Below are 27,922 nucleotides of genomic sequence, written 5' to 3'. Positions count from 1 at the left end.
CTATGTTGTCTTCTTGCTTGCAGCTCACTGTTTGGATTTCAGAAGCTTCATGAAGATGGCGCCAGAACGAAGGCCCTGTTGATGAAGGTAGCAAATTTAACTGGATGTATTTTACAGTAAAGCAACACCCCGATACCCTCGATTTCCCCCAACATCCCAACTATCATGCACGGCTGTGAATTTGCTCTCAAAGTAGCAAGCCAGTGTGAATGCAAGTGGCCCACTCGCTAAGGAGGCCAGCTAGCCGCAGCCCCTCTTTTAGCCACACAGCTAGCTTGCTAGTTAGCTACTCTCATCCGATGAACCCTGCACCTGCGGCCGGTCGAGATCACCGTTAGCTGAGTAGCTTTGGCTCTCTGGTTGTTACAAGCTTGTTATTACGTACTAATATTTGTCAGGTAACCGCCCTTCCCTGTTAGCTACATAGCTATTCCCCACAGCGTATCCTTGTGTATTTGTACCACCAGCAACACAACGTCGTCACGGTTTTGTGTATCACATTGGAAACACTTAAATTAGTTAAGTTATGCGTTTCATTGCAAAAATAATACTCACATATAACATTAAACACACAATTTTATGGCTGCTACTGTTATAACGTTGGAAGTAACGTTGTAGCCTCCTTCAGGGTGCACCAAACACCCGTTTATATGGTGGGGTTAGCTAGTGCGCGTAGCATTAATGTACAGTTATGGACACACTGTTGTGTTGTTTTTGTGACATTGCATTGCTCCTTCTTGTCGTTTGGAGCCGGTGTGAACGAGTTGACAAACGTTACAAGTAACGGTAATGGCTGGCTGCCTGTCCAAGATGGCGGGACATGGCGGAGTGACACTGATAGCTATATAACCCATTTGATATGAATATATTCCTCCGAGTAGTTTGTGTGTTGCTAAAGTGTGTCCCGAGTTTCCTCTCGTGTGTTTGCTCTTTGCAAAGACGTGTTCCTCTTACCGGACCTCGGTGGTGTCGGGGTCCTTTGTTTACAGTTTTCATTGGCTCTGCATGTGCTCTCGGAGCAGAAAGCTTCATGATAAACAGGCTCTGTGCACCTGGACATGTAACACACTGCTGTGCTTATAAAGCGCAAAGCTTGTGACTGTATCTTGGACAGTGGGTGATGTGGAGAAGATGGTGCTGTTGACAGCTCATGGTTTGATGGGCCATCCGCGAATCTGCTCGCTAGGTGGTGTGGGATACCTAGGAAGTGTGACTGTTCCTAGCTCTAGCTGCACAGAGTCAGCACAGACCTCTGATGTGCCATACTGGATAGAGAATATGGATAGTATGCAATGCAATTCATGTATTTTGCTTGAATTGAACTGTGCAAAGCAGAGCATGTTACATTCCCCCCAAGAAGCTGATGCAATGGTTTAAAGGTCCCCTATTATGCTCATTTTGTGCTCATACTTGTAATTTGGGTTTCTACCAGTACATGTTTACATGCTTTAATGTTGAAAAAAACAACAACACATCATTCTGTTCATTTGAATATGCCTATGTTCACCCTCTTTGTGAAATGCTTTGATTTTCACAAGGAAAAAAAAAAGGAAAGGTCATGATGTCGGTGTCAGGCACGCCAAATGACACTATAACCCATTATATCTTTGTTGTCTCAATTTTGATGGAGACATCCTTTAACCTGATAAGAAAATACACATTACTGACATGGCAACCCTTTATAGAACATTTTAATAAGATAAACCCTCGACTCATTCTTGATAACACTGTGATTACTGTAATGACGCCACTGACATCTTTTTTAAAAAAGATTCATATACATTTCTTTTAACTTTCTTTTAGTCTTCATTTCTTTTCTTTCTTTATTTTGTATTAATTTATCTATTTGTGCTTGTTTGCCTGTATGTACACATGTATGTACACATGTAGGTGTACATTCTCTTTGCACTTAAGCATGAACAGGCATTTGTTCAGAAGGAAATTTTGTATGTGGATTTTGGAAAAAAAGAACAATCAATAAACAGAAGTAAAAAAAGAAAAAAACACACATTACATCACTTCCTGGTGTTTTTTAATCTTAATATGCATGTTTGTTTTCATTGTTATTGGTCACCAAACAGATCATTGCTCTGTCTAGCAGCTGCGTCTCAAGCCCCTGTTGCAGTGCCATGATCTGTTTGGAGACCAATAATTAGGACAATGAACATGCATATTTATATAGAAATAGGAAGCAATGCAATGTAGTCAAAGTACAAACACTAAGGATGTTATATTTTCCCTTTTTTTTTCACATGCACTGCAAAATATTCCATCAGGAAATACAGTGAGACCCATTTTGAAATGTTGATGTTAGGTTTGTAATGGTTCATAAAGCCCGCTGTAGTTGTGACATCACAAATTCATGGAAATCCTGACGGCTTATTTAAAGGCAAAATATCTGAAATATGAACTGTCTGCATTCCTCTGTGTATGGAGCATTCTGATACTTTCACAGTATTCATATAGCACCTATACTGCATTGTGTTAAAATGAAATGGAACTCTGACTTGTTTAGTTTGTTTAGTTGTGAAGTGTTTTATATCCTTTGTTTGGTGATGCTTCCAGATAAATGCCCTCTTGAAACAGCCCAGCCTGTTTTGTGAAGTCCCCTGTAAAATGTTATTTGTGTCAGTACATGCATATTATGGGCATATTAAAAATAACATCTGCATGTCACTATTTGTGTAGGTGCAGGTTATTTTGTGCCATATGCAATAGATTTGTCACCGGTGACAGTGGTAGTTATGTTAGCAGTACCATTTGACAATCTCATAAGCCAGATTTGCTCCATAGTCAGTGTCTGTTGCTCGACTTTCTTGGTACAGTCCTGTACTTGTACACCCTAGTATAAATACACACAGGTCCTATGGGCACTTACCCAGAGTCCTGCTCACTCACAGCTCCAGGTGTCGACGTGTGTAGGGCTGGTATTGCAGTCAGATAGCGACGCCTGACAGATATGTCAGGGAGTTAACAGGCTGATGTCGTTTCAGGCAAAAGGGAAGTTGAAGCTCCATTAGTGATGTGCAGATCTGAGGAGCTTTGGGTGGGGAAACAGTGTCAGTATAACACCGTACAGTGCAATTTCACAAACATGTTTACACAGTTATACTGACAAAAAGAAAAACAGCTGAAGACTAATGTCTTTTTACAGCTCCAGGTTAATTTCCACATACAGATTTTAGAGACGGCTGGTATTGAATATGCTAATAAATAGAGCTGCATCAGTCACTCAATTAGTCAATTGACAGAAAATTAATTGGCATTGACTTTGATGATTTAATAACAATTTAGGGATTTTTTAAAATTATTATTTTTTGTGCTGGTTTAATGCTTATTAAATATGAGAATTAGATGATTTTCTTCATCTTACATGATATTAAATGGAACAATTTTGGATTTTTGGATCATTTGAAGTTGTCATGTTGGCTTCTGTGAAATTGCACAGGGCACGTTTCACTATTTTACTTATTTTTTACTGAAAAACAATTAATTGGGTTAAAAAAAGGGCACATTAATCAACAATGAATATCAATATTAGTTGCAGCCATAATAATACACAGAGTTTGGGTATTGAGAGAGGAGGAATGTGTTGGATCCACTATAAGCATAAGTCACTACAAATATTGGCATACTGCGTCTGTCTTTCTGCTGCTCCGTTTGTGCCCTGAGTACGCTCTGCGCTCCAAGAGTGTGGTGCAGTCAGTACTTAACTCTATACATATTACAACAATGTCACTGGCTTTCACAAGAAATGAATGTGCGGGAAACCCTGTACAATATAACATATGGGCATTGCAGATTGCTATGTCTGTGGCTTAGGTTAGCTTTATTAGTATGTCATTTTTGGTTTCTATTTTTTCGCAGAGGCAAAGAAACCCTTAGTTGTTGTTGTAGAAACAGAAAGCACACTATAAGCTGTTCTTTGCTTCTTTAAAAGATTTCTGCTTGTGTTGCATCAGACACATTGAATCATTGAAGTTTTCTTTTGCTCCCTCCTGAGAGAGCCTTTTGAAAACAAAATAATCCAGAATGTGGCCTCACAAACAATTTACATCAACTCTGTCTCCCTCCAATGTCAGATGTTCTGTTTCTGAGTCTGCTGAGAATTAGTACGCTGTCTCATATTGTCACATTCTTCATTATGACATTTTTGGAGGTTTCTGCTCTGAGCTTACTTTGATTGACTACCCTGTCTGGCACTTTGGTTGTGTAGCTGCACTGTTGCTCTGTCTCCATGCTGATAACTGTGGGTTCAACATTTCTGACAGAACTAGGTCACTGTATCACGACCAGTAACTAGGTGGCGATGACGTAAGCTTGGAATAACTAGACGGTAGATAAGCTTTGAAGTTGGGTGTGCTCTTATTTTTATTTTCTACATGTGAGAATTTCTTTATCAGTGGTTATTTTCATGTCATCCTTTTTTGCAGGTGACTGCTGCCATTTTGGATGAAGTTTGCCTGTTCTTCCTGTGTTTGCCAAAACACGTGCATGTTAGGACTGCTCTTGCATCGCCCTTGACTAAAGCAGTGGCAGGGTGCTCCGCTGTGACTGACCTCTGCTCAGAAATAGTTAAGAGAGGTCATCGCAGAGGACAGTTTTTCCCACGGGGATTATTAATGTGTAACTTAATTTGAAAAGCAACTGCCCATAAACACAAGATGACTTTGGTGCTTTCTTTGTATGTTAAAGCAACTTTTGAAAAAGTCAGTGTGTTCCAGTCAGGGTACAAAATTAGCCCCATACAAAAAACTAAATAGATAACGCTCACTCATCAGCCAGACCAAAACAATTAAGTGGCTTGTAAAATTCAGCCAGTGGTAATTTTTGCACCTGAATTCCAGTTAACTTAGACCGTACTGCAAATGTAGCTTCAAACTGAAAACATTGATTGTGTTGCAACTTGCATAGAGGCTCAACGTTATGCACTGTTGCCTCACTGCAAGGAGGTCCAAGGTTGAAATCAGCCAGGGCTCATGATGCTGGACATACTTTGTGCGTGGAAGCCAATAGACCCAGTGGCGCTATTGTTTAGCAGTTAAAGCCAAATCATTTCCTGTTGTGTGTGTGATGGGTGAGAATCTGTTAAAATCCTGTTGTATTTGTTCCAAGCAATTTAAAAACTTGTTTTATTCAGTTGTCTTTTTGAATCTTCTTGCAATTATCTGTTATCTGTAATTGATCCATAGTAAAGAAACTGATTTACTTTGAGAAGCATAGCTCACTTGTTTTTGTGCAAAGCTATCATGCATCAGCATAGCCTGTGTGTGAGGATGGGCAATGTAGATAACTGTAACATGGATAGAATAGCCAAATAGGAGTGTCTGTTTAATGCTAATCCAATGAATTCAAAACCTGACAAATAAGGGTGCATCATCACAGGGATGCAGAAATTGTATGCAGAGAGCAGTTGTTGATTGCTGGTAGAACCTGCTGATTGGTTGGCAAAATTGTTCACAAACCCACACTTTCACTTTTACTGCGCCTGGCGTTCTGCTGCATGGTTTGTGCCCAGAGTACACTAACCGAACGGTATGTAACGGTAAAATAGGAAATCAATATGTGATGGCAGATGTTTTTAATTGTGTCGGACTGCCACAAATAAATTAACGTGTGGGAAAACCTGTGGTAGTAACAAGATGGCAAAATAATTATGTTGTCTCAGTATTGTCATATCAGTCAATGTCACGTGAGCAGGATGAAATGATTCTCCTCAAGGATTCTTACATAATGTTGTTCAGTAGCCGTTGACTCAGTGTTTGTCATAGTTCTCCATTGATAATAGGAAGTGTAATAGCTGATGTGTTTACTTAAGTGGCACAGAGTCCATTTTCAATGTCTGTTTCTACTGATGGCCATATGCCGCTCACGCAAAAACACGGTGAGCTTCCGTTTCTTTAGATGTACCGCAGCTGAAAAGCAGCTGAGACGCACCTGACCAGCGCTGCTGAAGGAGGCAGTGTGGCTGCTCTAACATGGTAATATGCTAACATGGTCGCAGGAAAAAAGAAAAAAAAAACAGGTTCTGCGACGCTCACGCGCTGCTCATGCATACAGTACGTTCCAGCAGAACTGCACCATAAATTACATCTATTTATTAAAAAACACACACACAACAGGCAATATCGAGGTCAGCAAAATGATAGAGGTAATGTCCGTACCACGGTCGATAAGTCGATGGCATATTATTTGACCATTCCTGTGTCTGCCAGTAGTGTTGTAGAGTGAATGCTTGTGTGCTTGAGGCCGTTCTGGCTCCTCAACATTTTATGTTATTTTTTTAACAAATCTTCACATCTGAAGGGAGGGAGCCATAACGACGCTGCAGCACATCTGTCCTCAGCCGCTCCATCGCTTGTGCTCTCGACTGTTTGTTTCTGCATCTGCTGCATGCTTTCTTGGCAATAGATTTTTCACTTTTCAGCCTCCTGATAACAAAGTATAATCAATGCATTTGATTATGTAAGAGCTTCTTGGCAGTGACGACGCTGCCCACCGAGAGCAAACAGCAGCTCCTCTGTGTTTTGGAGGTTAAAGGTGATCGATTGGGCTTCTGTTGCAAATAAAGCAAAAATGATCTCCATTATAAACTGAGAGATGAAAGATTAAATATTATCCACTTCTGTATAAACTTGGAAGTCAGTTTCACCCGCTCGTGCAGCTGCGACTCTTTGGCTCTGAATAGCAGAGCAGCACTCTGCATCGGGGACCAGCTGAGCCCATCTTTGAAGTCAATGTGGCACCAGAGAAAGTTTGGTGCCAGAGAAGGTCATTCTCAAGTTTGTTTGCCTTCGTGTTGGAAAGAACATGAACAACCCATGCTTGATTTCCTTTGATAAGTTTGTCAATGGATCCTTTTTTTCATTGGTGCTGATGCAGATGTCTTTTAAGGGATCGGTATTTCATCTTATGATCCTTTCTTTGCTGCACTCTGTTTTGTTCACCTCCTCCGGCTGGTGTCGCTGCTCTCCTTGATGACAGATTGGCACTACAGTTTGAGCATTCCTCTGCAAATGAGAGTGAGAATTACAGTGTGTGAAACAATAATTTGGTGGCACTGTGTTCTGACATGGTTTGCTGACTAAAATGATTTTTATTATCGCTCCCATTTTTGCCAATAATCAGTGTGCAAAACATTCAGTGGCAGCTACTCATTTTATCCAGCGCTGACTGTTGCTTCTCCTGGTTAGAACGACAAACGTCTCCGATGGTTGGCCTTTTCCGCGGTCGCTCATAAATGTAAAGTCTGAGTAACTTGTAGAAGGACAAAATAAAAGTTGGTTGTTTTTGGATTTGTGTTCTCCTTGTGAGTTGGTGTCTGTAGCCTGAACATTATTTATGAGGTAAAAGAAATAAAAATGACTGTACCACATCACTGTTTTCCATACACTGATGCATTTGTGGTAGCGGCCACATTATCAACATTGACTCCCACATCAGGATTGGAAATTGACTTTTTTGTGTCCACCTGCCACTTTGGCTGGTGAATTTTAAAATCTGTCATCCACTTAATAGACTAACATTTTTTTGAACTGGTTAGTAAAGCAAATCTAGCAGCCACTTGGATGTGTTACCATCATTTGGGTGGTAATTTCTAACCTTGCACCACATACTGATTTTCTATTTTTTCTCTTTTTTTTTTTTTTTTTTTTAATATTTAAAGTGTATAAAATTTTATTTTATTGTGGAGCAGTGACAGGGCTAACTTTTGCCATCACACACTCAGTAACAGGGCTAAGTGTTAGCATCACACACACATCACACAGCTGATGTTACCTAATGGTTGGTATCATTGTGAGTTTGTGAGCGCAGTGTTGGCTGCCTCTGTTGTGTTAGCTTGTGCTACCCGTGTGTGCAGGTTTTTTTATCCTCGGATGGCGATGGCATGACCCAACCAACTCTGCCTGACTCTGGTCTGATTAACCGATCATATTCCTTTTGCATGATCCTAATCAACAAAAGAAACGAGTACTTGCCAATCAGAGGGACAGTCAGGTTCCCTCGCCATCATAGAGGAAGTAATTGACTGTTCGCCAGAAAAGAGGAGCTCCAGCGACCGTCCCTCACACATAACCTGTGTATTGCATGCATGCTATTATGTGTCATGTTTAACACTAATGTGTTAGATCAGATGCAATATTGCAGGTATGTCATCAAAATTTGGGCAGTAAACATTTGAGCATGACTTTCATCTGCTTTTTATTTTTGGGCATAAGCCAAAAAAATCCCTTGGGGCTGCGCTGTAGCTGCAAATTGATTTTTAACACTTGGAATCGGTCAAATACGCAGGACAAATTTCCCCATGAAAATTAATGATGTAGCTATAACTTTCAGAGTGTGTAGCACATCTGTGCAGCGGCTCTGTTAAATGTGTGTTGAGAAAAAAAGTCAGTGTTAACGGTTCAGGTTGGCTATACTCCGCACTGCATCAAGCCAGTTTTTTAGTAAACTAGTAAAACATGTTTTTAAGAAAACTCGCCGTAGTCCTTTAACAGACGTAGCTCGCAGGCAGCAGCTACTTTTGTATTTCTTTTTATCAGTGCAGAAAGATCTTTAATGGAAGTAAAGAGAAAAAAAGCCTAAAGCATAAGTCCTTATCTGCAACAAACCCAATTCCTGTGAGTTGGTCTGGGGCTGATAGTTATCTGCTGAAAAGAATGCGAGTCGACTTGGCCAGAATTAGGGAGCTGACGTCAGCCATGCTGTGACTTTCAAAAGTTCTCAATGATTTTTTCTCTCCAGTCCCCGCTCTGGCTCTTTCCCCCCATGTTTTTTTTCTATGCACAATAACAGACACACACAGTTAAGACTATCTGTCGTTGTGTTCTCCCCAGGCTGTTCGCTGTTACGATTCGCTCATCCTTAAGGCCGAGGGCAAAGTGGAGCCGGAGCTTTTCTGCCAGCTCGGCCACTTCAACCTCCTTTTGGAGGATTACCCGAAAGGTGAGTAATCGCTCCTCTTCACCTCCACTCAGGTTTTCAGAGTCAACCTTTCCACACGTTTTTGTTCAGCATCTGCAGACATGCCGCTGGCTCCAGTCCAATTTGATATAAATGCTGAGTGCACACTTTCCCTCCGTGGTGCGTTCAGGGTTCCTGCTGAGCCTGATAAAAAGTCTCAAGAGGCATTGAAATCATTAATCTAAAAATAAGGCCTTAATTGGTATAAACCCTTTGGAACTCGAGCAAATTGGCGGGATTTCTTCCAGAAACATAGTAAAACGGATGGAGATACTGAAGAAGAAATTACCCAAATAACCTGAAAAGTGCTTAGTAAATGATAATAATTTTGGTTATCTTAAAATTGGTCTTAAATTTCATCTGAATGTTAATAAAAAAAAGCCTTAAAAAGTCTTAAATCTAACCTGCCGAAGCTGTAGGAGCCCTGTGTGTTGTGGATATATTCTAAGGTTCCTTCTCCTTTTAATTACAGCATTATCGGCATACCAGAGGTACTACAGTTTACAGTCAGACTACTGGAAGGTAAGACACACGTGACTGTACACTCACTTTCACATTCAGTCAATGATACTCTCACGCTCTGTCAATTACACACACACACACACACACACACACACACTCTTGCTTTCTTTCATACACGTTCCCTGGCTCACGCACAGGAAGCGTGTATGGTCTCAGGTCGTTTTGGTGCCGGTGCAAAATGCAGTTGTAGGTTTCGTGTCACAGTCATTTTGTGCTTCTTTGTGGTCAGATTGATAACTAGTTATTGTTGAAATCTGAGCCGCAAGGTTCTGTAAATATGAATGGAATTGTTTACAAGGACACACAGTTTCAGAGATTGCAATGTGAACTGGGTATTCAGTTTCTTTGTTAGTCTTTTTAAATATACGTAATCTTTTCATTTGAACTAACTGTCATATTGACCTTGCACATCTCCTCATCCCACCCAGAATGCTGCCTTTCTGTATGGCCTGGGAATGGTCTACTTCCACTATAATGCCTTTCAGTGGTGAGTACTTACTGCGCTTTTTTTTTATTAGCATAAAAAAACGTACACTATAATGATTTATTCATAATAAAGTGTGGAAAAAAATCTTCTCTTCTTAGAAGCATTATGACTTTATTTTTTAAAAAGTACAAAGTAAAAGTAAGTAGTTTAATGTGTTGACTTTTGTCTATTTTGCGTGTGTCGCTAAAAAACGGCACCTTGTTTTGGCACACAGTGTCTGCTGGAAATGCAGCAATATATTGCCAGAAAGTATCCCCGTTTTGGTGGCACAAATGCTGCTGGAAGCGCTGTCATCTGGCGCTAAAACACCCCATTTTGGTTGTACAGTGGGCGCTGTAAATGTAGCATTGTGTTTCCAAAAAATCGCCCAACTTTGCTGGCAAAAACGCAGCTCAAAATGCAGCGATGTGTTGCTAAAAAGCATAGCAAAAAGGCCAGGTATGCTGACCACCAGTGTTTAACTGTATATCTTAAAATGTGACGTCTTAAAATGACGTCACAATTATTCAAGCGCATCACGTTGGTGTGTAAAAATGACATGTTGTGGTTTTACAAGGCAGTTGCCAGGCAACCAGCATAGACTTCAGGAAGTCACGTAAGTCATGTTACACATTTCCACTCGGAGTTGGAGACTGAAGCTGTTGTTGATGCTGAGCAGAACTCTGCTGAATGCACTTTAACCATTACAGTAATGCACAGGATCCCACCGCTCAGTTATATTCTGTATATGTTTATGTGTTTGTTTTTACCAGCTGCATGTCAAGCTATCATATGTTGTTTCCATGGCAACACCACAGCCAGAGAGGAATCAGTTTAAATCTCTGGACAGATAAAAAGCATCAAGATGCAAGCGTCAGCAAACACACCTATTGTTCTCAGCAGCTGCAGGCAAACTACAGTCAGAAATAATCTTCTAGAGGTATCCCAAATCCAATATTGTGAAAAGGCCAAGGATATCCCGCCGTCTGCAACGCTTTGTTACAGCAAGAGCTACACCGCGACATTTCAGCCACCACAATAAAGCAAATAAAACTTGTATTGTAAGTGTGTGCTGCAGTGTTACTTTACTCGGTGGCTGTCTGATTGTAAAGCAGCAAATCAAGTAAAAATCAAATGGGATTCTTTTTCTCAGTTAGTGCTGAAGGAGCATCTTTAGTATTCAGTCTGAGATAGCACACACACACAGCGTGACTTGAATGAGCACCGACTGTCTGCCCAACAGAGTGTGCCGCCGCTTGGGTCGTGTTCACACATGGAATTACACAATCACATATTTCTGAAACTAATATTAACCATTTAAAGCTTTTGAAAAAAAATCATTGAAATTTGTTGTGATGTCATAAATTAAATTATATAAATGTATCATACCAGTCACATATCTTAAAATAAAAAAAAAAGTTATAATAGAAAATAAAAAAAAAATTAGCCTTATTTTAAGAAAACATTGTTTTATGTATTTTAAAAATAAATTTGGAAATAGAAAATGTAAAAAAAAAAAAAGTTTTCTTCTATTTCTATTTCTTGGCAATTTTTATAGAAAACTTTTTTTTGTTTTTTGTTTTGTTTTTCTTACATTTTAGAGACATGTTTTCTTTAAAAATGACTGTAAACAAAAATGAAATTATGGTTGGATTTTTGACTGTCCTTTAACACATTATATGGGATGCTGAAGTTATGTTTGAATATTTTGAATCTGATATGTTTTTAAAAAGCTGAGCAAGAAAAAAAGAAAAAAATTGGGGTTCTTGAAAAGTCATGGAAAATTTTTTTAAATTTGTCCGTGAAAATGTTTGGGAACCCCGAGTTTCCTTGTAGTAGTAGTTCATTTATAAACTGGTCCTTGATAATCCTTTTTTATCTTATATTCCAATTTAATTTTTTTTTTTACTTTGTTGATCATATCACAGTTTTTATTCCCCCCGTCTGTTTTTAAATGCTGCTCTTCCTCCTCCTCATCACGTTCTCTGTTGGTCCTTCAGGGCGATTAAAGCATTCCAGGAGGTGCTGTACATTGACCCAGGCTTCTCACGGGCCAAGGAGATCCACCTACGCCTGGGACTCATGTTCAAGGTCAACACAGACTATGAGTCAAGCCTAAAGGTACACCCCCCCAAAGCTTTAAAGACCCAGAAAAATGAAATAGACATTTTCACAGTTTTAGTCCTGGGTCCGTGTGTTACTTGTTCATTTCTCTTGTCATGTGCCAGTTATATGACAATAAAAAGGTGTGATAGTTTTCTCTTCCTGTAAGTATGTGTTAGCTCATTCTGCAAAAGTTCATCCAATCAAATGAGACTTTGAGCAATGAGCATGTTGTAAGCCACAGTGGACATATAAACAGCACAACACTGCTTGTGGAAGAGATAAAGCATAGGAATGATATTTGGAAGTATTTCGACAAAATAAACAAAATGAATGTGCAACATGTGTACCATAGCTAATCTATAAAGTCTTTACAGCTGTAAACCATGAATTAATGAATGCAATTGTCAGTCATGTGATTCGAAAAAGCGGCTTGAAAATTTAAAATTCAAAAGGTGAATGTCAGGGAGAAGAGTGAGCTCTGGAAAATCATCAAGTTTGTATTGTTTATGAGCAACTGATTGTACATGGATTAATTCCCTTTCCTGTCCTAGGAAGCTCAGTTGCATTTAATTTTCTCTAACTAACAAAACCAATAATACTAAACAGCACTGTCATTTAGGTGGCTTCACAGTAAAAGCATGCCACTGTATGTGCAGAACAAAAAAGGACGGGGCTCCCAATGTGTCATCGCTGCTGAATGACCGAGTGGCTCCTGTCAACTAGTAATAAAAAGAATAATAATTAAAAAAAAAAAGAGATATTACGCTTCGGGGATTCAGTGTGCGCTTTAAATCAGTTTCTCTTTGTCTTCTCTCGCAGCATTTTCAGCTGGCTTTGATTGACTCCAACCCCTGCACTTTGTCCAAAGCTGAAAGTAAGCACCTTTTTTTTTGTTCATAATATATGATATTCAGCAGTTTGCTTATAATTAAAGACTTATATTTGTAAAAAAATGCAGTTTATTGATGCATTTTTATATGCATTACATTATGTGTTTATAAATATCCAGACAGACTGCACCACTCACATCAGTTGATGCTGTGAGGGTAAAGTCCTCTGCAGCGTCGCCGCACACAAAGGAATCAGCAGCAGGGATGCTTAAACTCCTCATTGTGTTCACTGAGTGTTAGATTATGCTCAGCTGCCGGGGTTCAGTCTGGGTAGAGCACCGGCATTATTTGATATGCCGCTGCCATCTCATCTCTCCCTTTCCTGCTACCTGTTACCTTGGCGACGGCAATATCCCTTTTTTTTTTTCCGGCGTCTCGCTGTTTGCCTTTGCCTCATTGTGTCCCCCTCATTCCTGTTCTCACTCGCACACAGACGTAGCAAGGGCAGCCCCCGTCTTTCTTCCCCTCTCTCTCTCGCTCTCTCTCTCTCTCTCTCCCTCTCCCTCTCTCTCTCCCTCTCCCTCTCTCTCCCTCTCCCTCTCCCTCTCCCTCTCTCTCCCTCCCTTCCTCTCTCTCTCCCTCCATCTGCTGAGAGTCACTCAGGCAGCTTAGATCAGACACTGCAGCGCTCCAGACAAAGGAAGGTGCCGCCAGGAGCACGGCTACCTATCTGCTCTGTTACACTTCACGTAGACAGGCAGCCTTGGGTTTCTGAGACCTATTTATTGACACCGCCGCGCTACTTTTCAAAATCCCACGAGGAGGACTAACTCTCAGCAGGGGTGGGAAACCTTTCTTAAATGCTAAATAACCTCTAACATGTTTCCTCTTCTCTCCTTTTACAGTTCAGTTCCACATTGCTCATTTGTATGAGATTCAGGTAAGTGCTTGTTTTTTTTTTTTCTCCCAAGGACTGTTTGTCATTTGTGATTGTGAAAATAAGCACCGATTGAAAGCTGTATAATCACAGCAAGCAGGGGATAGACCTTTTCTTTTTTTTTTAGTATTTCGAACCAGGTGCTAACAAATTGAGGAGGGAGCAGGGTGCGTGAGTGGGTGGCATGCGGGACGGGATAGGAGATTACTCTCAGTCGATCGGCGGGGTTGCCACGGAAACAAGAAAGTCTGTCTCCCCCCTCGTTTGTATGCCGGTGGTCTCTCTCTCTCTTTATGTTCAGTGGAGGAGTACAGTAGCTCTCACCAGCTCTGGGAGCGCTTCACGGCTAATGTGGGGCTTTTTTTTGTGCTGTGTCAGAACACAGCGCTGCAGTGGAAGGTCTTAGGTTGCCAGCGAGGAGCAAATGTTTGAGTGCAAAAAGTGGAAGAAAAATTTAGAGGAGTGGGGAAGGCCGTTGAAAATGTTGCGATGACATTTCCATTTAAAAGAGACAGATTAGATTCAAACTGAATTCTTAAAGCAAGTTCACCCTTTGTAATTAGTGTTTTATTCTGTTTTCTCTCCCCTCTTATTGTTCTCCTCTTTTATTCCTCACTTCCCCTCAACTTCCCAAATTTAGAAGAGATACCGGGCTGCCAAGGAGGCCTATGAGAGCCTCCTGCAGACGGAGGATCTTCCTGCACAGGTGAAGGCCACTACCCTGCAGCAGTTAGGTAAGAAAACATCTTCTTAGGGGAACTTCCAAAACTTGTTGCACAGGTATTGACTGCACTCATGCATTCAGTTCAAGTTTGTCTTTGTCTGAGAGACGGAAAACAAGCGTTTTATTTGATTTGATGTTTTCCAGGCTGGATGCATCACACAGTGGAACAACTCGGGGACAGAGCCAGCAGGGACAGCTATGCCATCCAGTGTCTGCAGAAATCTCTGGAGGCCGACCCCAACTCTGGACAGTCCTGGTACTTCCTTGGCAGGTACGTCACATGCACACTTGCCTGGTAGGAATAATCGAAGGGTCAATTCTCCCTCTGGAGAACAATGCTGAACAGCTGGTATCCTCAAACACCGGATCTTTTTATTGACTCAAAATATTTTGAGCAAATGTGGCACAGCTTGAATGAATAAAACACATCCACCTACCTCTATTTTCAGTTTTAGTCATATCTTTTGAAACGTCATTCATAAAACCTTATGTTGCATGCTATCTAGAGAAGTTCAAATTAAGATAATATGTAGAGAGAAGATCTTTGTATATTTGCGTCTCCTGCAGGTGCTACTCTAGTATTGGGAAAGTCCAGGACGCCTTCATCTCCTATCGGCAATCCATAGACAAATCCGAGGCCAGTGCAGATACCTGGTGCTCTATAGGGTAAGGCTCAGTGTGTTCTGTTACATTACGCCGGTAAAAACACGAATGTCAGCCACTTCTGTCATCTGAAGGTTTCTGAATGGACATCTTTGAAATATTTTTTCTTCTTTAAATTGTTTTCCAATCTGTTCTCCCTTCAATATTCTGAATTAAGCCTTGGTTCAATCATCTAATTATCCCTTATACTTCTGTTGCTCTGCTTTTTCATCTCCCCTGTCTCTCCTCATCATCAATTCCTCCCTCTCTTTGTGCTTCTGTTACCTTCCCCTTTCTTCCTCTCACCCCACCCCTCCTCTCCTCTCCTCTCCTCTCCTCTCCTCTCCTCTCCTCCCTTCTCAGGGTGTTGTACCAGCAGCAGAACCAGCCCATGGACGCTCTGCAGGCCTACATCTGCGCTGTGCAGCTGGACCACAGCCACGCCGCCGCCTGGATGGATCTGGGCACGCTGTACGAGTCCTGCAACCAGCCGCACGACGCCATAAAGTGCTACATCAACGCCACACGCAGCAAGGGCTGCACCAACACCACCGCGCTAACCCACCGCATCAAATGCCTGCAGGTGGGTGGAGAGCGGACGTTAAAGCAGGAGGTGGTCACAGACACACGCTGCCAGCGTGGAGATAGTGATTTAAAAGTTGGGATGTCCCCGTGAAGTCGGTGACGCAGTTTAAATCTATGACAGATGTCCAGCTCTGCATTAAGGAAGTTTCGAGAACATCAGCGATTCTGATTGCTGCTCTGCTCCCGACACACGCTGTCACATCATTAATTGAAAGTGCTGGCTGCTGTTTATTTGATTTGAGCGCTCCACGGGTCACTCATTCACAATGCTGTTGACTGCCGGTGTTTTAACAGAGCTTAATTGGGCGTATGTGACAGCTGGCGTACCTGGACAAACAGATTTATGCAACAGACACAGATCCATCAATAATATGTCTGGATCCGTTTGGGACATCCCTCATTAAAACTGCTGGCTGCTGTTTATTTGCTCTTGCTGCTCTGGGGTTCACTCAGTTTCACCAAATCCTCTTTGGTGCATCTCATGTATATTGTGGGCATGCGATTAGTGCTTCAATGAAGAAGACAAAAACACAAACAGAACTTTGACACTGATCAGTAGCTGATTTTCTCTCTAGCAGATTTGACTCCCTCAGCAGCAGCGGCCTTTTCTTTTATTAAACCTTTAAATACACTTCCACTAGTGTAGGAAGCAAAGGATTCTCACTGTTTCCTCTCCTGCTTTTGATGCTATTTGCTAGCATCCATATGCAGCCACAGCTGTGCTGAATATATTATTCCACAGGGATGTGATTTAGATAATGCTGTGTGGCAAAAACAAAAGTTTTGAACCCAGAGAACCTAAAACTCCAGACTAGAATAAAATTCTGGGAAATTGGGCATTTTATTTTTGCCCGGCTTTATACCTCCCAATTCTTTCAAGATCTTAACGGGATAGTTTAGATCTTTTGAAGTGGGGTTGCTTGAGATATTAAATGCAGCAGATGTCAGTTGGCACGCCCTCCAGTTCTTAGCAGACTGGAGTCCGACATGGAAGCTAAACAATGTGGATAAGGCCAGCAACAAATGAATTTTAGCTACCTAAAAAAAGATATTGGTTTAGGTGTATCCTGTGTTTAGAATACTGCTGCTTAGCCTCTGTGTCAGTACTCGAGACTGCCTCTCTAAACTGGGGGCATGACGATCGACGTCAACTGTATGTAACACATAAAACTTCTCTATGGAAAAATCTGGACTATTCCTTTAACTCACGCTTGGCTGGAAGTTGCTCCAAACTGGAACCTTTTTTGAGTCTTTTGTTGCGTACATATGGTAGCAGCCTTGAAGAGTAAAAAAATATCCTTATTTTAAGGATTATTTTGGTCAGATTTCTTTAGGTTTAAGCTCATGATAGCCAACTCAAAGATGTAACAAGCGGGGTTCTAACTATCCCCATATTTCATGTGTTAATTTATCCATCTATATTTTTGTCCAAGCAGTGTCATTTTCCTTTACATATGCATGAAGGAATGTTACATTTCCACCAGTTGTGTTAGCATAAACTCATGGCATTAAGACAAGCTCAGAGGCTTGTTTTAATGGAACTGTGACTGTGTCTGGGATTATTGTTACTGAATGTCATTCTCCTTGTTGTTGGTTGATGCTGAACATGATATATTAGCCAGCCAAGACACAAGTTTGCATATCAACTTCACTTGTGTTATAACCTTTACCTATTTACCATTGCTGATCATTTCCTTGTTTTGAGGTCATCGTTTTTTTTCCTTCCAAAAAAAAAAAGCCTTGTGTTTTATTTATTTTTTTGTTTTTTCACGTCGTTTTCCATTCCCCTAGGCTCAGTTGAGTAACCCCCAGCTCAGTAGCCTACAGGGTAAAAGTAAAATGCTCCCTCTTATTGAGGAGGCATGGAGTCTACCAATCCCAGCTGAGCTAACCTCCAGGCAGGGAGGCCTGAGCAGTGCACCACAGCAGGTGAGAGACCAGATAGAGCAACTTACACCTCCCCTCCCACCTCCCCTCCCTCCCTCCCTCCCTTTGACAGACACATAGGCACTCAAACACGTAATGTACACACAGACATACCTGCAGGTCACATGCGCATGCACTGTTGTCCATACTGATGGGTAACACTTGAGCTTAACTCCACCTTCCACTCTGTCTAAAGACGCCCCACAACATGCACAAAACCGAATTGAATCGCTTCTTTGCTCCGCTAAAACATGAGCGCAGGCTCATATTGGATGCTTGCTGAAATTAAAGCCATTTTTTGCACTCAATTTTAAATGTAAACATGTCCAGGCTGCTTTATGGCATCTGTTTGAATGCGGAGGGGTCCAGCCAAGTGTTACCCAGCCCCTGCACCCCGTTTCTTCTTCAGTAGTCACTCGGCTTCACCCATCATGCTCAGCTCATTAAATCCAAAAACAAACAAAGCACTTGTGCAGGCTTTTTTTTGTTAATTCTTTCCCATTCAATTTCTCCCTCTATTAATCCTGTTTTTAATCTGATGTGGTATTCAGGATTAACCCCCCCACTGTGGTTCTTTTACAAATCCACGTTTAGGTGTTGAACTTGCACCGCACTGCTCTTAATCTGCTTTGGTTTGGAGAGATTTCTTAATAGATTAATTCCAAGTCAAGTGGCTGTGTTTTACAATAATTCTCACACTCAATTTTGGCTTTTGCCCCCCCGTCCTCCCCCCTCCCCTCCACCCAGTGTGATCGGTGAGGTCGTGCTGCCGTAGAGCTTCCCATTGGCTCCGTCCATCTTCCTCCCCTTTCAGTAGTTGACCTTAGATGTCCTGCAGCTGCTCACAAAAAGCCCCAGCAACGCCCCCTAGTGTCTCATCCACTCATTCATGCCCATCATACAGTAGCTGCGAGTAGATCTGTCGTGTCCATGTGTATGTGTGGTCACTGTCGTGTTATTGACTCTGAAATATGTTGATTTATTGACTTGTCAGTGCGTTTTGAATGGAGATAGAAGTTATGTTTTCAAGGCAGCTATAACAAAACAAAGCAACAGGGTTACCACAGTCAATAAATTGCTGGAAAAGTTATGAAATTAGGAAAAACTGTTTTCCAGGCCTGGAATTGTTTTAGAATTAACAGGAAGTTTTGGAAAAAGTTTTGAATGCACAATGTTTTGGGTATTTTTTAGTCCTTTGAAACCTGAGCAAATTGGCTTGATGTCTTTCAAAAACTTGGGAAGAATGCAGCGAGCAATGAAATTAGCAAGAAATTATTACAACGCACAAGAAAATAACCTGCCTCAAATCGTGTGAAAGTGCATTAAGAAAGTGTGAGGAATTACATTCAGAGTTATTATAATGACTTTGAGGGCTGCTTATGATGATTTGAAGCAGTAGTGATGAACTTCTCTAAACAGGAGAGCTTCCCCGGGGCTGTCGTTGCCTTCAGACACACGGGATTGTTTTTGCTCTACGTGTCCTGCTTGTTTGTTTAAACGCAACAAAAAAATCACAATATATCTCTCCTTTTTTCTCTTCTCCTTATTCTCCATCCCTTGCTTTGCTTTGCCCTTCCTCTTGCCGCACTGTTTTAATGCCTCCTCTATTTGATTTTTCCCCAACTTTCTTCACTTTTTTCCTCGATCTATTCTGACCTTTTTTTTGTCCTTCCATTTATGTCTTTTCCTCCTTTTGCTTCCCTCTGCCTTCGCTCCCTCCATCCCCTCCCCTCTCTCCCCTCCAGGCTTGTAAGCCCAACCACAGTGCAGAGGGCGGGGGCTCGGGTCAGTCTCTGCCCCCTCATGTAGGCCCACTTGGGCAAGCGGAGGACCAGTCCTGCCCAGCCAAGAGGAGGAGAGCCTCCAGCCCTGGCAAGGTAAATACCAGCATGTCAGCATCATTTGTATAGATTGAATCACTGTGACGATACACCAACAACAATCGCTTCCTTGCCTTAAGCTGCAGGAACCCTGCCTTACACATAACAGAATCAAGGCAGCAGTAGACCAGCAACTCCCATGTTCTGCAAAGTTAAATGATGTGTTTGTCAATGCAGTGTGGTGGCTTTGATATAACTGCTTTAGTGTCCTGTTTGAAACAAGGTTAAGCAGCGAAATTATTCTAAATATAGCATACACTCTGCTCAGTGTGGTTTAATTTCAAGGACATGAAGCTGGGTTTTCTACCTGGAATTTATTGTAAACAATGACTGTGATTCAGTCTGTAGTGGGCTGTGTTACAGTTGTGCATTTTAATCTGTTGTGTGTCCTTAATTAGATACACCTTACAAGTTGTGCACATCTTCATCATATGTTTTAGGGGGATTCATGGGTCAGTAACCCTCCACAGCAGCCAGTTCCCAACTGGTACCTCTCCCCACAGAAATTACAGGTTAGTAAAGTGTCTCACATTTTCCTTTATTCATGATCTCCAGTTCTCCAGTTCATAAACTCTGGGTTTGTTGCTGTCCGTCTTCAGGTGCTGGAACAGTTGCGTAGTAACCGGGCCAGCCTGAAGCCTCCACAGCTTCAGATGTTGGGGCAGCTGGAGGCTCAGTTCGCCATGATGCAGCAGCACCAGCACCAGGTAAAAAAAACACCAATAGCATTAAACATTGTTTGCCACTACATTACATCTATAGAAATTCCAGTAGTGTGTGTACTGGGTGTTTATAGGCTTGAACCATCATTGGTAGAGTAAGTAAACTTAATAATCATAAGTCAATAATCTTACAATCAATCACTGTTGTGATTTGGCATTTAATGTAAGTAATGTAAGTTGTTTTGAATCTATTCATTTTAACCGTTTTGTGTTTGTCATCTTTTTCATTTCCAGATGAGACAGAATGCCTCAGGAGGTCAGGTGCGCCCCTCTCTCCCCAATGGCCCCACCACCAACTCCCTCCCCTCCCCCAACCCCAGCCTCCACCCCCCCAGGCCCCACCTGGGCCCCCCCCGGCCCCTGTGCCCGCCTCAGCCGCTGGCCAATGGGCCGGTTGGCCCCGGGACACACGGACACTCAGACTCCCTCCCTGTGGGTGACAGTAGTAACAGTAGTAATAATCAGTCAGGGCCCACGGCCACAGGACCCAACGGAGACGTGCCTTACCTGCAACCTGCCGGCAGCGGCGACGCAGCACTGCTACCTCACACCTGCACAAGCACGCAAACACAGGACGCCACGCCGCGCCAGGCCCTGCACCTAAACTCCTCTCAGGTGAGACTGTTTATCTTTTCTTCCAGTGCCTAAGACAGCATCCACATGTCCTAAAAATTAAAATCCCCTCTGGCAGGTTCTCTGTTGCTCGGCTAAGAACTGTATATAGATATAATTCTGTTTTATCCCACTGACCTACTTGGCTCTGTTGTAAAATCTGTCAGAAACCATTGAGAAAATCCATCAAGTGGCTTCATGAAGCAAGCTGTGAAATCCCTCCACAGACTCCTGTAAATTAAATTATGCTGGAATTTTGACGCACATTTTTAATGTCTGGTGCAGAGCCAAGATATGATGCAACACAAGTAAGAATAGGAAAGGCAAGGGCTCACAATCATTAACTGCACAAGAAAAAATGGACGTAGCTACTGCGGTGTCATCCCTTTTTTTAAGTCTGTTTTTGGCATTGTGGCTGTTGCCATTTTGGATTTTTCGAGCTAGAAGTAACCACATTTGGATTAGAGGGTGGGGCTAACCCCTGTGTTAGATGCTAGCTTGTTTAGCACAATGCATTTAGAGCAATGGCTAAAATTTTTGGTTGTTAAAAACATGCTTAAAATCAGAAAAAATAAAGTGTTTTAATGGAAAAAATTGAATGTATACATTTGTAGAAAGTTTTTAGGACAACCAAATACCGAACAACACTTTATTAGGTGATTTATTAAGTGACCTGAATGCATTGGCTTCATTTTTCAACCGTATTTGATGTTTTTATTACTGCACAAGTTACAGCATCTCAGTGCACACAGTGATCATCAGCTTTAAATAGACTTGGCAAAATCTTGTGAAGATGCTAACTTGGTCGACAAATTTAAGTCGACTCTTTTGTACTTTGTGCCTTCACTGTATAACAGTTGTGCTCCTCTTCCTCCAGGGGCTTCAGAAGGGGTGTGTTCCACATGCGACAGGCTCCAGTAGTGAGGGGACCCTCTCTCACCCCCAGATCCCCAATTCCATCGCCCCCGTGCACCCCAACAATCAGGTTGGACATTCCACTAACGCCCCATCGCCACGACAGCAGGCTCACAACCACCTCCCGTCCCCTCCAGCCCTCCCCCACTCCTCTACCTCAGGTGGAGCAGCACCTGGTGCGTCCGCTACCAAAGATAGCAACACCGCAGCCGCCCTCGTCACGGCAGCCACACCCCTCGGCAACGGGGGCACCGAGGGTAAGACGCCATCGCCGCGGCCGTCAGCTGATGGCAAAGCCACGCAGGCGGATGGCCTGGCCAATCATGTACACTCGGGGGATGGCAAGGTGGAAGAAGGCGGCGAGAAGCCGAGCCTTAGCGCAGACAATCCTAGACTATCTGCCCTGCTGGCAGGGGGGAAGGGCCCCGAGGAGGGCGAGGGACCATCTCAAGGGGCCGCATCCACAGCATCCGCCATGTCCGAGTCCCACAAGAAAATCAACAACATCCACCCGGCCGTCCTGCCCTCCACCCCCCACGCGCAGGGCAGCTCGGCTGCCTCCTCGCCCATTTCTGCCATATCCACCGCCACGCCCTCACCCAAATCCTCAGAACACACCCAAACAGGCGCCCACAGTCCCGCCGCTGCCGCCGCTACATCCACTGCACCCGCTGTTAACGGTAACGGCAAAGGAGGCATCTCTGAGGACTCTCAAAGCCCCCTGAAGGCTGAGCCGCCCACCGTCACCAGTCTCAAAGCTACGCCTCCGCACGGACACAGCTCCTCGTCATCGTCGTCATCCTCAGTCTCCATCTACCCGAGCTCCACAGACGTGCTGAAGGCCTGCAGGTGAGACTGAAGCCCTCAATGCTTTTTCTTTCACATCACGATGTCCTGCAGATGCACTCAGACCGTATCCTGCCGGCAGGTTTAACTCCTCTCTTGGCAGCAGTGATGCTCCTGGCAGGGAAAAGATGGTGTTGACAAAAGCACGATACCGCACAGTCAGGCCATGATAGAGATTTAAGGACATGACACCCGTAGCAGATTTGAATTCTCGTTTTTTAACACCCTGCACAGTAAAGTAAGGGTTTAAAATGTGTGCTGGTTGCAAATAGAAATGGTCTACATTAGTGGAAATGTTTGGCTGCTTCAGCTTCAATGTGTATAAATATGAAGCCTGAAAATGTGCATCTGGATGGAAAACTAACTGCACTGTTTGACATATTTCTTACATGTTTTCCAAAATGTCGCAGTCCTCAGGTTGACTTTGGTGCCTGATTGTTAACTTGCTGTGTGTTAAGGTAACATTAGTTTGTCACTTGATTCTATCAGAGTTTAGAGGCCTTTGCTGCGTATAAAATGGTGCAAACGAGAGCCGGCTCGGCTGAACTGTGTGGTTTGTTTTGAAGATGTCTCCTCCCGGTGGAATTTCTGAGGAACTGCAGAACTGAAGGCAAATCATTATGTAACTGTAAACAACACTGAAGGCTACTGGGCAGTCTTGTTGCCATGCAGATATTATTTAACACAGATACATACCTCCATTTGGTTGCGCTTCTTTCATCAAATTGAAATATTTGCCTCTATTTTACATATGATTTTTGAAATGCAGCAGCTGATTATTCAGGTAAATGGACTTTTAAGGAGAATAATTATTATATGTGTGAGATCCGAGGTAGGACAGCAAGTCTAGACGGTATTGTTAACTGCTATATTATTTTCTGTTCCTGACTGATTTGTGCTCTGTGTGTTGTATCACTAAAATCTCTCTGCATGGTGTGTGTGCAGGAACCTGGGGAGGAACGGTCTCTCCAACAGCAGTATCCTCCTCGACAAGTGCCCCCCGCCCCGGCTGCCCCCTCCACCCTCACCAGCCCTGCCCAAAGACAAGCTCAACCCTCCCACACCTAGCATCTATGTAAGTATCACCCAGAGGGCTGCAAGCTGTTTTAACCTCTTCCTCTCTGCAGGGACACGGCTGTCCTCGGCCGACATTACTGTCCTTCTGAGGCAGTAGCAGAGTTTTAAAGCTAGAGTGAAAATACCAGTGTCACATGAAACTAGAAGACCCAAAGTATCCATTAGTCCCATGTCATGCTAGCTTGTTGGGAAGGGAGTTAAATAACACTGCAAAGTTGTATTTAATTAAAAAAAAAAACATGCTTTTTTTTTAAAAAATGCATTACAAATGTGTTACTTTTGCATATTGTATATGAATATTTCTGTATATTGGGTTTCCTAAACAGCATTTGAATTGCATAGATTGGGTATGACTGGAAAGCTGAGACTCATGTGGATTCATTGAGCCCGGTTTTATTTTAGCCCCCACAGTGGCCATTTAATTGTAGGGAGACCTTTGAGATTTAAAAAAAAAAAAAAACTGTCTAAATGTCCTATTGTGACCTCTAGGATAATCACAGCCTCATGAAACTTAACAGTCACAATCTAGAGATGTCAGGCATTCAGGGGAAAGATGGCTTTTATAGGGATTATTGACAATAAGGATGTTTCTGAGCTGTTTCCAGAACTAGAAGAGCTCGACATCCAATTGCGGAAAAATGTCATTTTCCCAGAAATCTCCAAATGTTAATGGTTTGATGCCAAATCTAAGAATGAACTTTCTGTCGAGGTCTTGGTGTGGTAATTTGGACCTTTTATTAAAATTCTCAAGTGGTAGAATATGTTAAAATTTAGCACAAAAGCTGTGTGACAAATGGCATCAACCCAAAAAGGCTTTAAAAGAGTTGACTTCATTGATGTAAAAAAAAAGGCCTTAATTGATATTAAAATGTCTTCAATCAATCTTTCAAGTCTTAAAAATGCTCAGACATAGGATTTTATGAATTTGTCTTTTCTGACAATGCATCGTAAAATATCAAAATATTTGGTAACATCTTTTATATTTATTTTTTAAAATTATTAGTACTTTTGAATATATATGAAAATTTCCAAATTGCTCTTGCATGAACAGCACCCAAAAAAATCATGTTTTGTGTTACAATTAATATTGGGTCAAAATTGTCCCTAAATGTGTCCCAACCCCACCGGAAAATTTAAGCTCTGCTATCCACTAACTTCCTGTTTCCTGTCCTGAGCAGCTGGAGAACAAGAGGGATGCTTTCTTCCCCCCACTGCACCAGTTCTGCACAAACCCCTCCAACCCTGTCACTGTCATCAGAGGACTGGCTGGAGCTCTCAAACTGGGTAAATGCTTTGATCACACCATGTTTTATATATGTGTGTTTTAGTGTCAGTCACAAAGACAGCAGTGTTTGAATTACTGGCGTCTGTTTCTCCTCAGATTTGGGTCTGTTCTCCACAAAGACGTTGGTCGAGGCAAACCCGGAGCACCTTGTGGAGGTCTGGACTCAGCTCTCTCAGCCCGCTGATGAGAACTGGGACCCCACCGGCACTAAGAAAATGTGGCGCTGCGAGAGCGCCCGCGCCCACACCACCATCGCCAAATACGCCCAGTATCAGGCTGCTTCCTTCCAGGAATCCCTACGGGTCAGTTACGCACCATCAGCGCCCTTTTAAACAAGCCTCAGGCCATCTAAGGATAAAATCATGGGTAGAATAGTGCTGATTTAATGCACTTCCTGTTTGTTTGCAGGAGGAGAATGAGAAGAAGGCACTAAAGGAGCCCTCGGACGCAGAGCAAGCGTCAGCAGAGAGGTACATAACCCTGTTCTTTAGATTTAATTACTGTACTTTGATTATTTAGCTCCATATTTGCTGCATAACTTTGATGTATTATAATTATTGTTGTTTATTTTATTTTTTTTAATTATTATTATTATTGCAAAGCTCCATACATATTTGTAAAGCCAGACAATATCCAGTCTCAGATGTATCATTGAGAGGGAGTGAGCGCATTAAACGCACCATATGTGGCTTATTTCTAAATTCTCTTTGCGTGTGTGTGTTCAGTGCTGCGCGCAAAAGAAGGGGACCCTTAAAGCACATCAAGTTTGGAACCAACATCGACGTGTCGGATGAAAGGAAGTGAGTGTGGATCTCATCTGCCGTGTCTTCAGAGTGTTCTGATTTTCTTTAAGGTGCGTTTAAAACGCCTGAGCATTGTAACTGTAAAGCTCCACACTCTGATTATCCTCCAGGTGGAAACAGCAGCTCCAGGAGCTCAGCAAACTGCCGGCCTTCGCTCGGGTCGTCTCAGCCGGAAACCTGCTGAGTCACGTGGGCCACACCATCCTGGGCATGAACACAGTTCAGCTCTACATGAAGGTCCCTGGGAGCAGGATAGCAGGTTCATACACACACTCTCACGCTTATTTTTGGGGCAAATTATCAGTTTTGGTGTGTGGATTTGCTCACCAAAGAGGGTTTGTCTCTCCAGGTCACCAGGAGCACAATAACTTCTGTGCCGTCAACATCAACATCGGACCAGGAGACTGTGAATGGTTCGCAGTACCGGAGCCCTACTGGGGAGTCATGAGCAACTTCTGTGAAAAGTAAGCTGAGCGGGTCTGAAGATACAAATACTGTACAGATGTGAACACACCCTCAGTCCATCATAACTCATTTTCCTCCACACCCGCAGGAACAACATTAACTTCCTGATGGGCTCGTGGTGGCCCAACCTGGAGGACCTGTACGAGGCCGACGTGCCCGTCTACCGCTTCATCCAGCGTCCAGGTGACCTGGTGTGGCTCAACACCGGCACCGTCCACTGGGTGCAGGCCATCGGCTGGTGCAACAACATCGCCTGGAACGTCGGCCCTCTCACCGGTACGCTGGGTATTTTTGGATATGGGTTAATTTTAATGGTACTCAAGTGGCTAGAGGAGACACATTTCCTTGAATCTTTCTCTTTGTTTGCTTTTAACTGCACAAAATTGAAAACATGTACGACTCAATCCATCCAAGATTTTGTGGGCTTTTTTTCCTGGGAGATTGTTGTTGCTTAATATGACTGATTTCGCAGCAGATTTTATAAAAAAAATTCTAATGCATGTTGCAGTGTTTTTAGGCATTTTTTTGCAATGAAATAGTGAGAACAAGTAAAAACATTTTTACTTTTTTAAATGTTTGTGCTGCACAAATCTTAATCTTCACAACCAGCAACAAGGAAGTCAGAAAGAAGTCAGTTTGGCGACGTTTTGCATGATGTTCCAAATCGCATCATTGGTGGTTTTGTGATGGACAAATTGGTAAGGTGTAGCACAGGATTCACAGGGACTGGTTGAATTTAAGTGTTGAGATCAGTAAAGGAGCTGACTTTGGAAAAGTGTGTAGAGTTCACAACCTTGTCTCTCAGGAGGAACATCTGGAATGGTGACCTTTACTGTGATGTTTAAAATGCTTTTCTACTGATTAATGACCTTTTTAGCAAATAACACAGCTGATTACTGCAAAAGATGCATTTCAGGTGCATTTTTCATCGTCTCTGTGATAGCACTTGTACATATAACCAGTGCACCTGTCCACGCTGCCTCCCCAAAACTCTCGCCTTCATGTCCAGTAACGCACAGTATGTTTTCCACTGCTTTCTCAGCCCACCAGTACAAGCTGGCCGTGGAACGTTACGAGTGGAATAAGCTCCAGAGCGTCAAGTCCATGGTTCCCATGGTGCACCTCTCCTGGAACATGGCGCGCAACATCAAAGTGTCTGACCACAAGCTGTTTGAGATGATCAAGTGAGTCGCAGAATCCGTCAGCAGTTTGTTTGCACAACCTGGATGTTTTCTTCAAAACCTGAACCCGTGTGTGTGTGTGTGCGTGCGTGTGCGTGTGTACGTGTGTGTGTGTGTGTGTGTGTGTGTGTGTGTGCGTGTGTATGTGTGTGTGTGTGTGTGTGTGTGTGTGTGTGTGTGTGTGTGTGTGTGCGCGCGTGCGTGCGCGTGCATGCGTGTGTGTGTGCGCGCGCGTGCGTGCATGTGTGCACACGTGCGCATGTGTGTTTGTGTTTGTGTGTCCCAGGTACTGCTTGCTGCGGACGTTGAAGCAGTGCCAGTGGGTGAAGGAAGCTTTGGCGACGGCCGGCAAGGAAACGGTGCTGAGGCCGAGGACCAGGGACGAGCCGGCTCACTACTGCACCATCTGCGAGGTCAGTGAGAACACGGGGAAC

At 42.9% G+C, this 27,922-nt stretch overlaps 1 protein-coding gene across 2 annotated transcripts in view; it reads left to right on the top strand.

Moving 5' to 3' along the window:
* LOC121962859 (lysine-specific demethylase 6A-like) overlaps positions 1-27,922 on the top strand; it is a 32,329-nt gene that overhangs the window by 623 nt on the left and 3,784 nt on the right. The window contains exons 2-28 of one of the 2 annotated variants that reach the window (XM_042513176.2): positions 24-87; positions 8,838-8,946; positions 9,437-9,486; positions 9,915-9,973; positions 11,953-12,073; positions 12,878-12,932; positions 13,794-13,828; positions 14,466-14,559; positions 14,694-14,820; positions 15,117-15,215; positions 15,555-15,774; positions 17,568-17,705; positions 19,448-19,579; positions 20,023-20,094; positions 20,182-20,289; positions 20,539-20,919; positions 21,794-22,680; positions 23,623-23,752; positions 24,933-25,038; positions 25,136-25,341; positions 25,448-25,509; positions 25,765-25,839; positions 25,953-26,101; positions 26,192-26,306; positions 26,396-26,583; positions 27,350-27,491; positions 27,775-27,901. In XM_042513176.2, the coding sequence (XP_042369110.2) occupies positions 24-87; positions 8,838-8,946; positions 9,437-9,486; positions 9,915-9,973; positions 11,953-12,073; positions 12,878-12,932; positions 13,794-13,828; positions 14,466-14,559; positions 14,694-14,820; positions 15,117-15,215; positions 15,555-15,774; positions 17,568-17,705; positions 19,448-19,579; positions 20,023-20,094; positions 20,182-20,289; positions 20,539-20,919; positions 21,794-22,680; positions 23,623-23,752; positions 24,933-25,038; positions 25,136-25,341; positions 25,448-25,509; positions 25,765-25,839; positions 25,953-26,101; positions 26,192-26,306; positions 26,396-26,583; positions 27,350-27,491; positions 27,775-27,901 (4,051 nt within the window). The remainder of the gene's footprint in view (positions 1-23; positions 88-8,837; positions 8,947-9,436; positions 9,487-9,914; positions 9,974-11,952; positions 12,074-12,877; positions 12,933-13,793; positions 13,829-14,465; positions 14,560-14,693; positions 14,821-15,116; positions 15,216-15,554; positions 15,775-17,567; positions 17,706-19,447; positions 19,580-20,022; positions 20,095-20,181; positions 20,290-20,538; positions 20,920-21,793; positions 22,681-23,622; positions 23,753-24,932; positions 25,039-25,135; positions 25,342-25,447; positions 25,510-25,764; positions 25,840-25,952; positions 26,102-26,191; positions 26,307-26,395; positions 26,584-27,349; positions 27,492-27,774; positions 27,902-27,922) is intronic. The other variant, XM_088074782.1, reaches the window with a different exon arrangement.

This window comes from Plectropomus leopardus, chromosome 24 (genome assembly GCF_026936395.1).
Source record: "Plectropomus leopardus strain MGB_pleo_1.0 chromosome 24, ASM2693639v1, whole genome shotgun sequence".
Classification (NCBI taxonomy): Eukaryota; Metazoa; Chordata; class Actinopteri; order Perciformes; family Serranidae; genus Plectropomus; species Plectropomus leopardus.
This window is presented reverse-complemented; position numbering and strand designations above follow the sequence as displayed.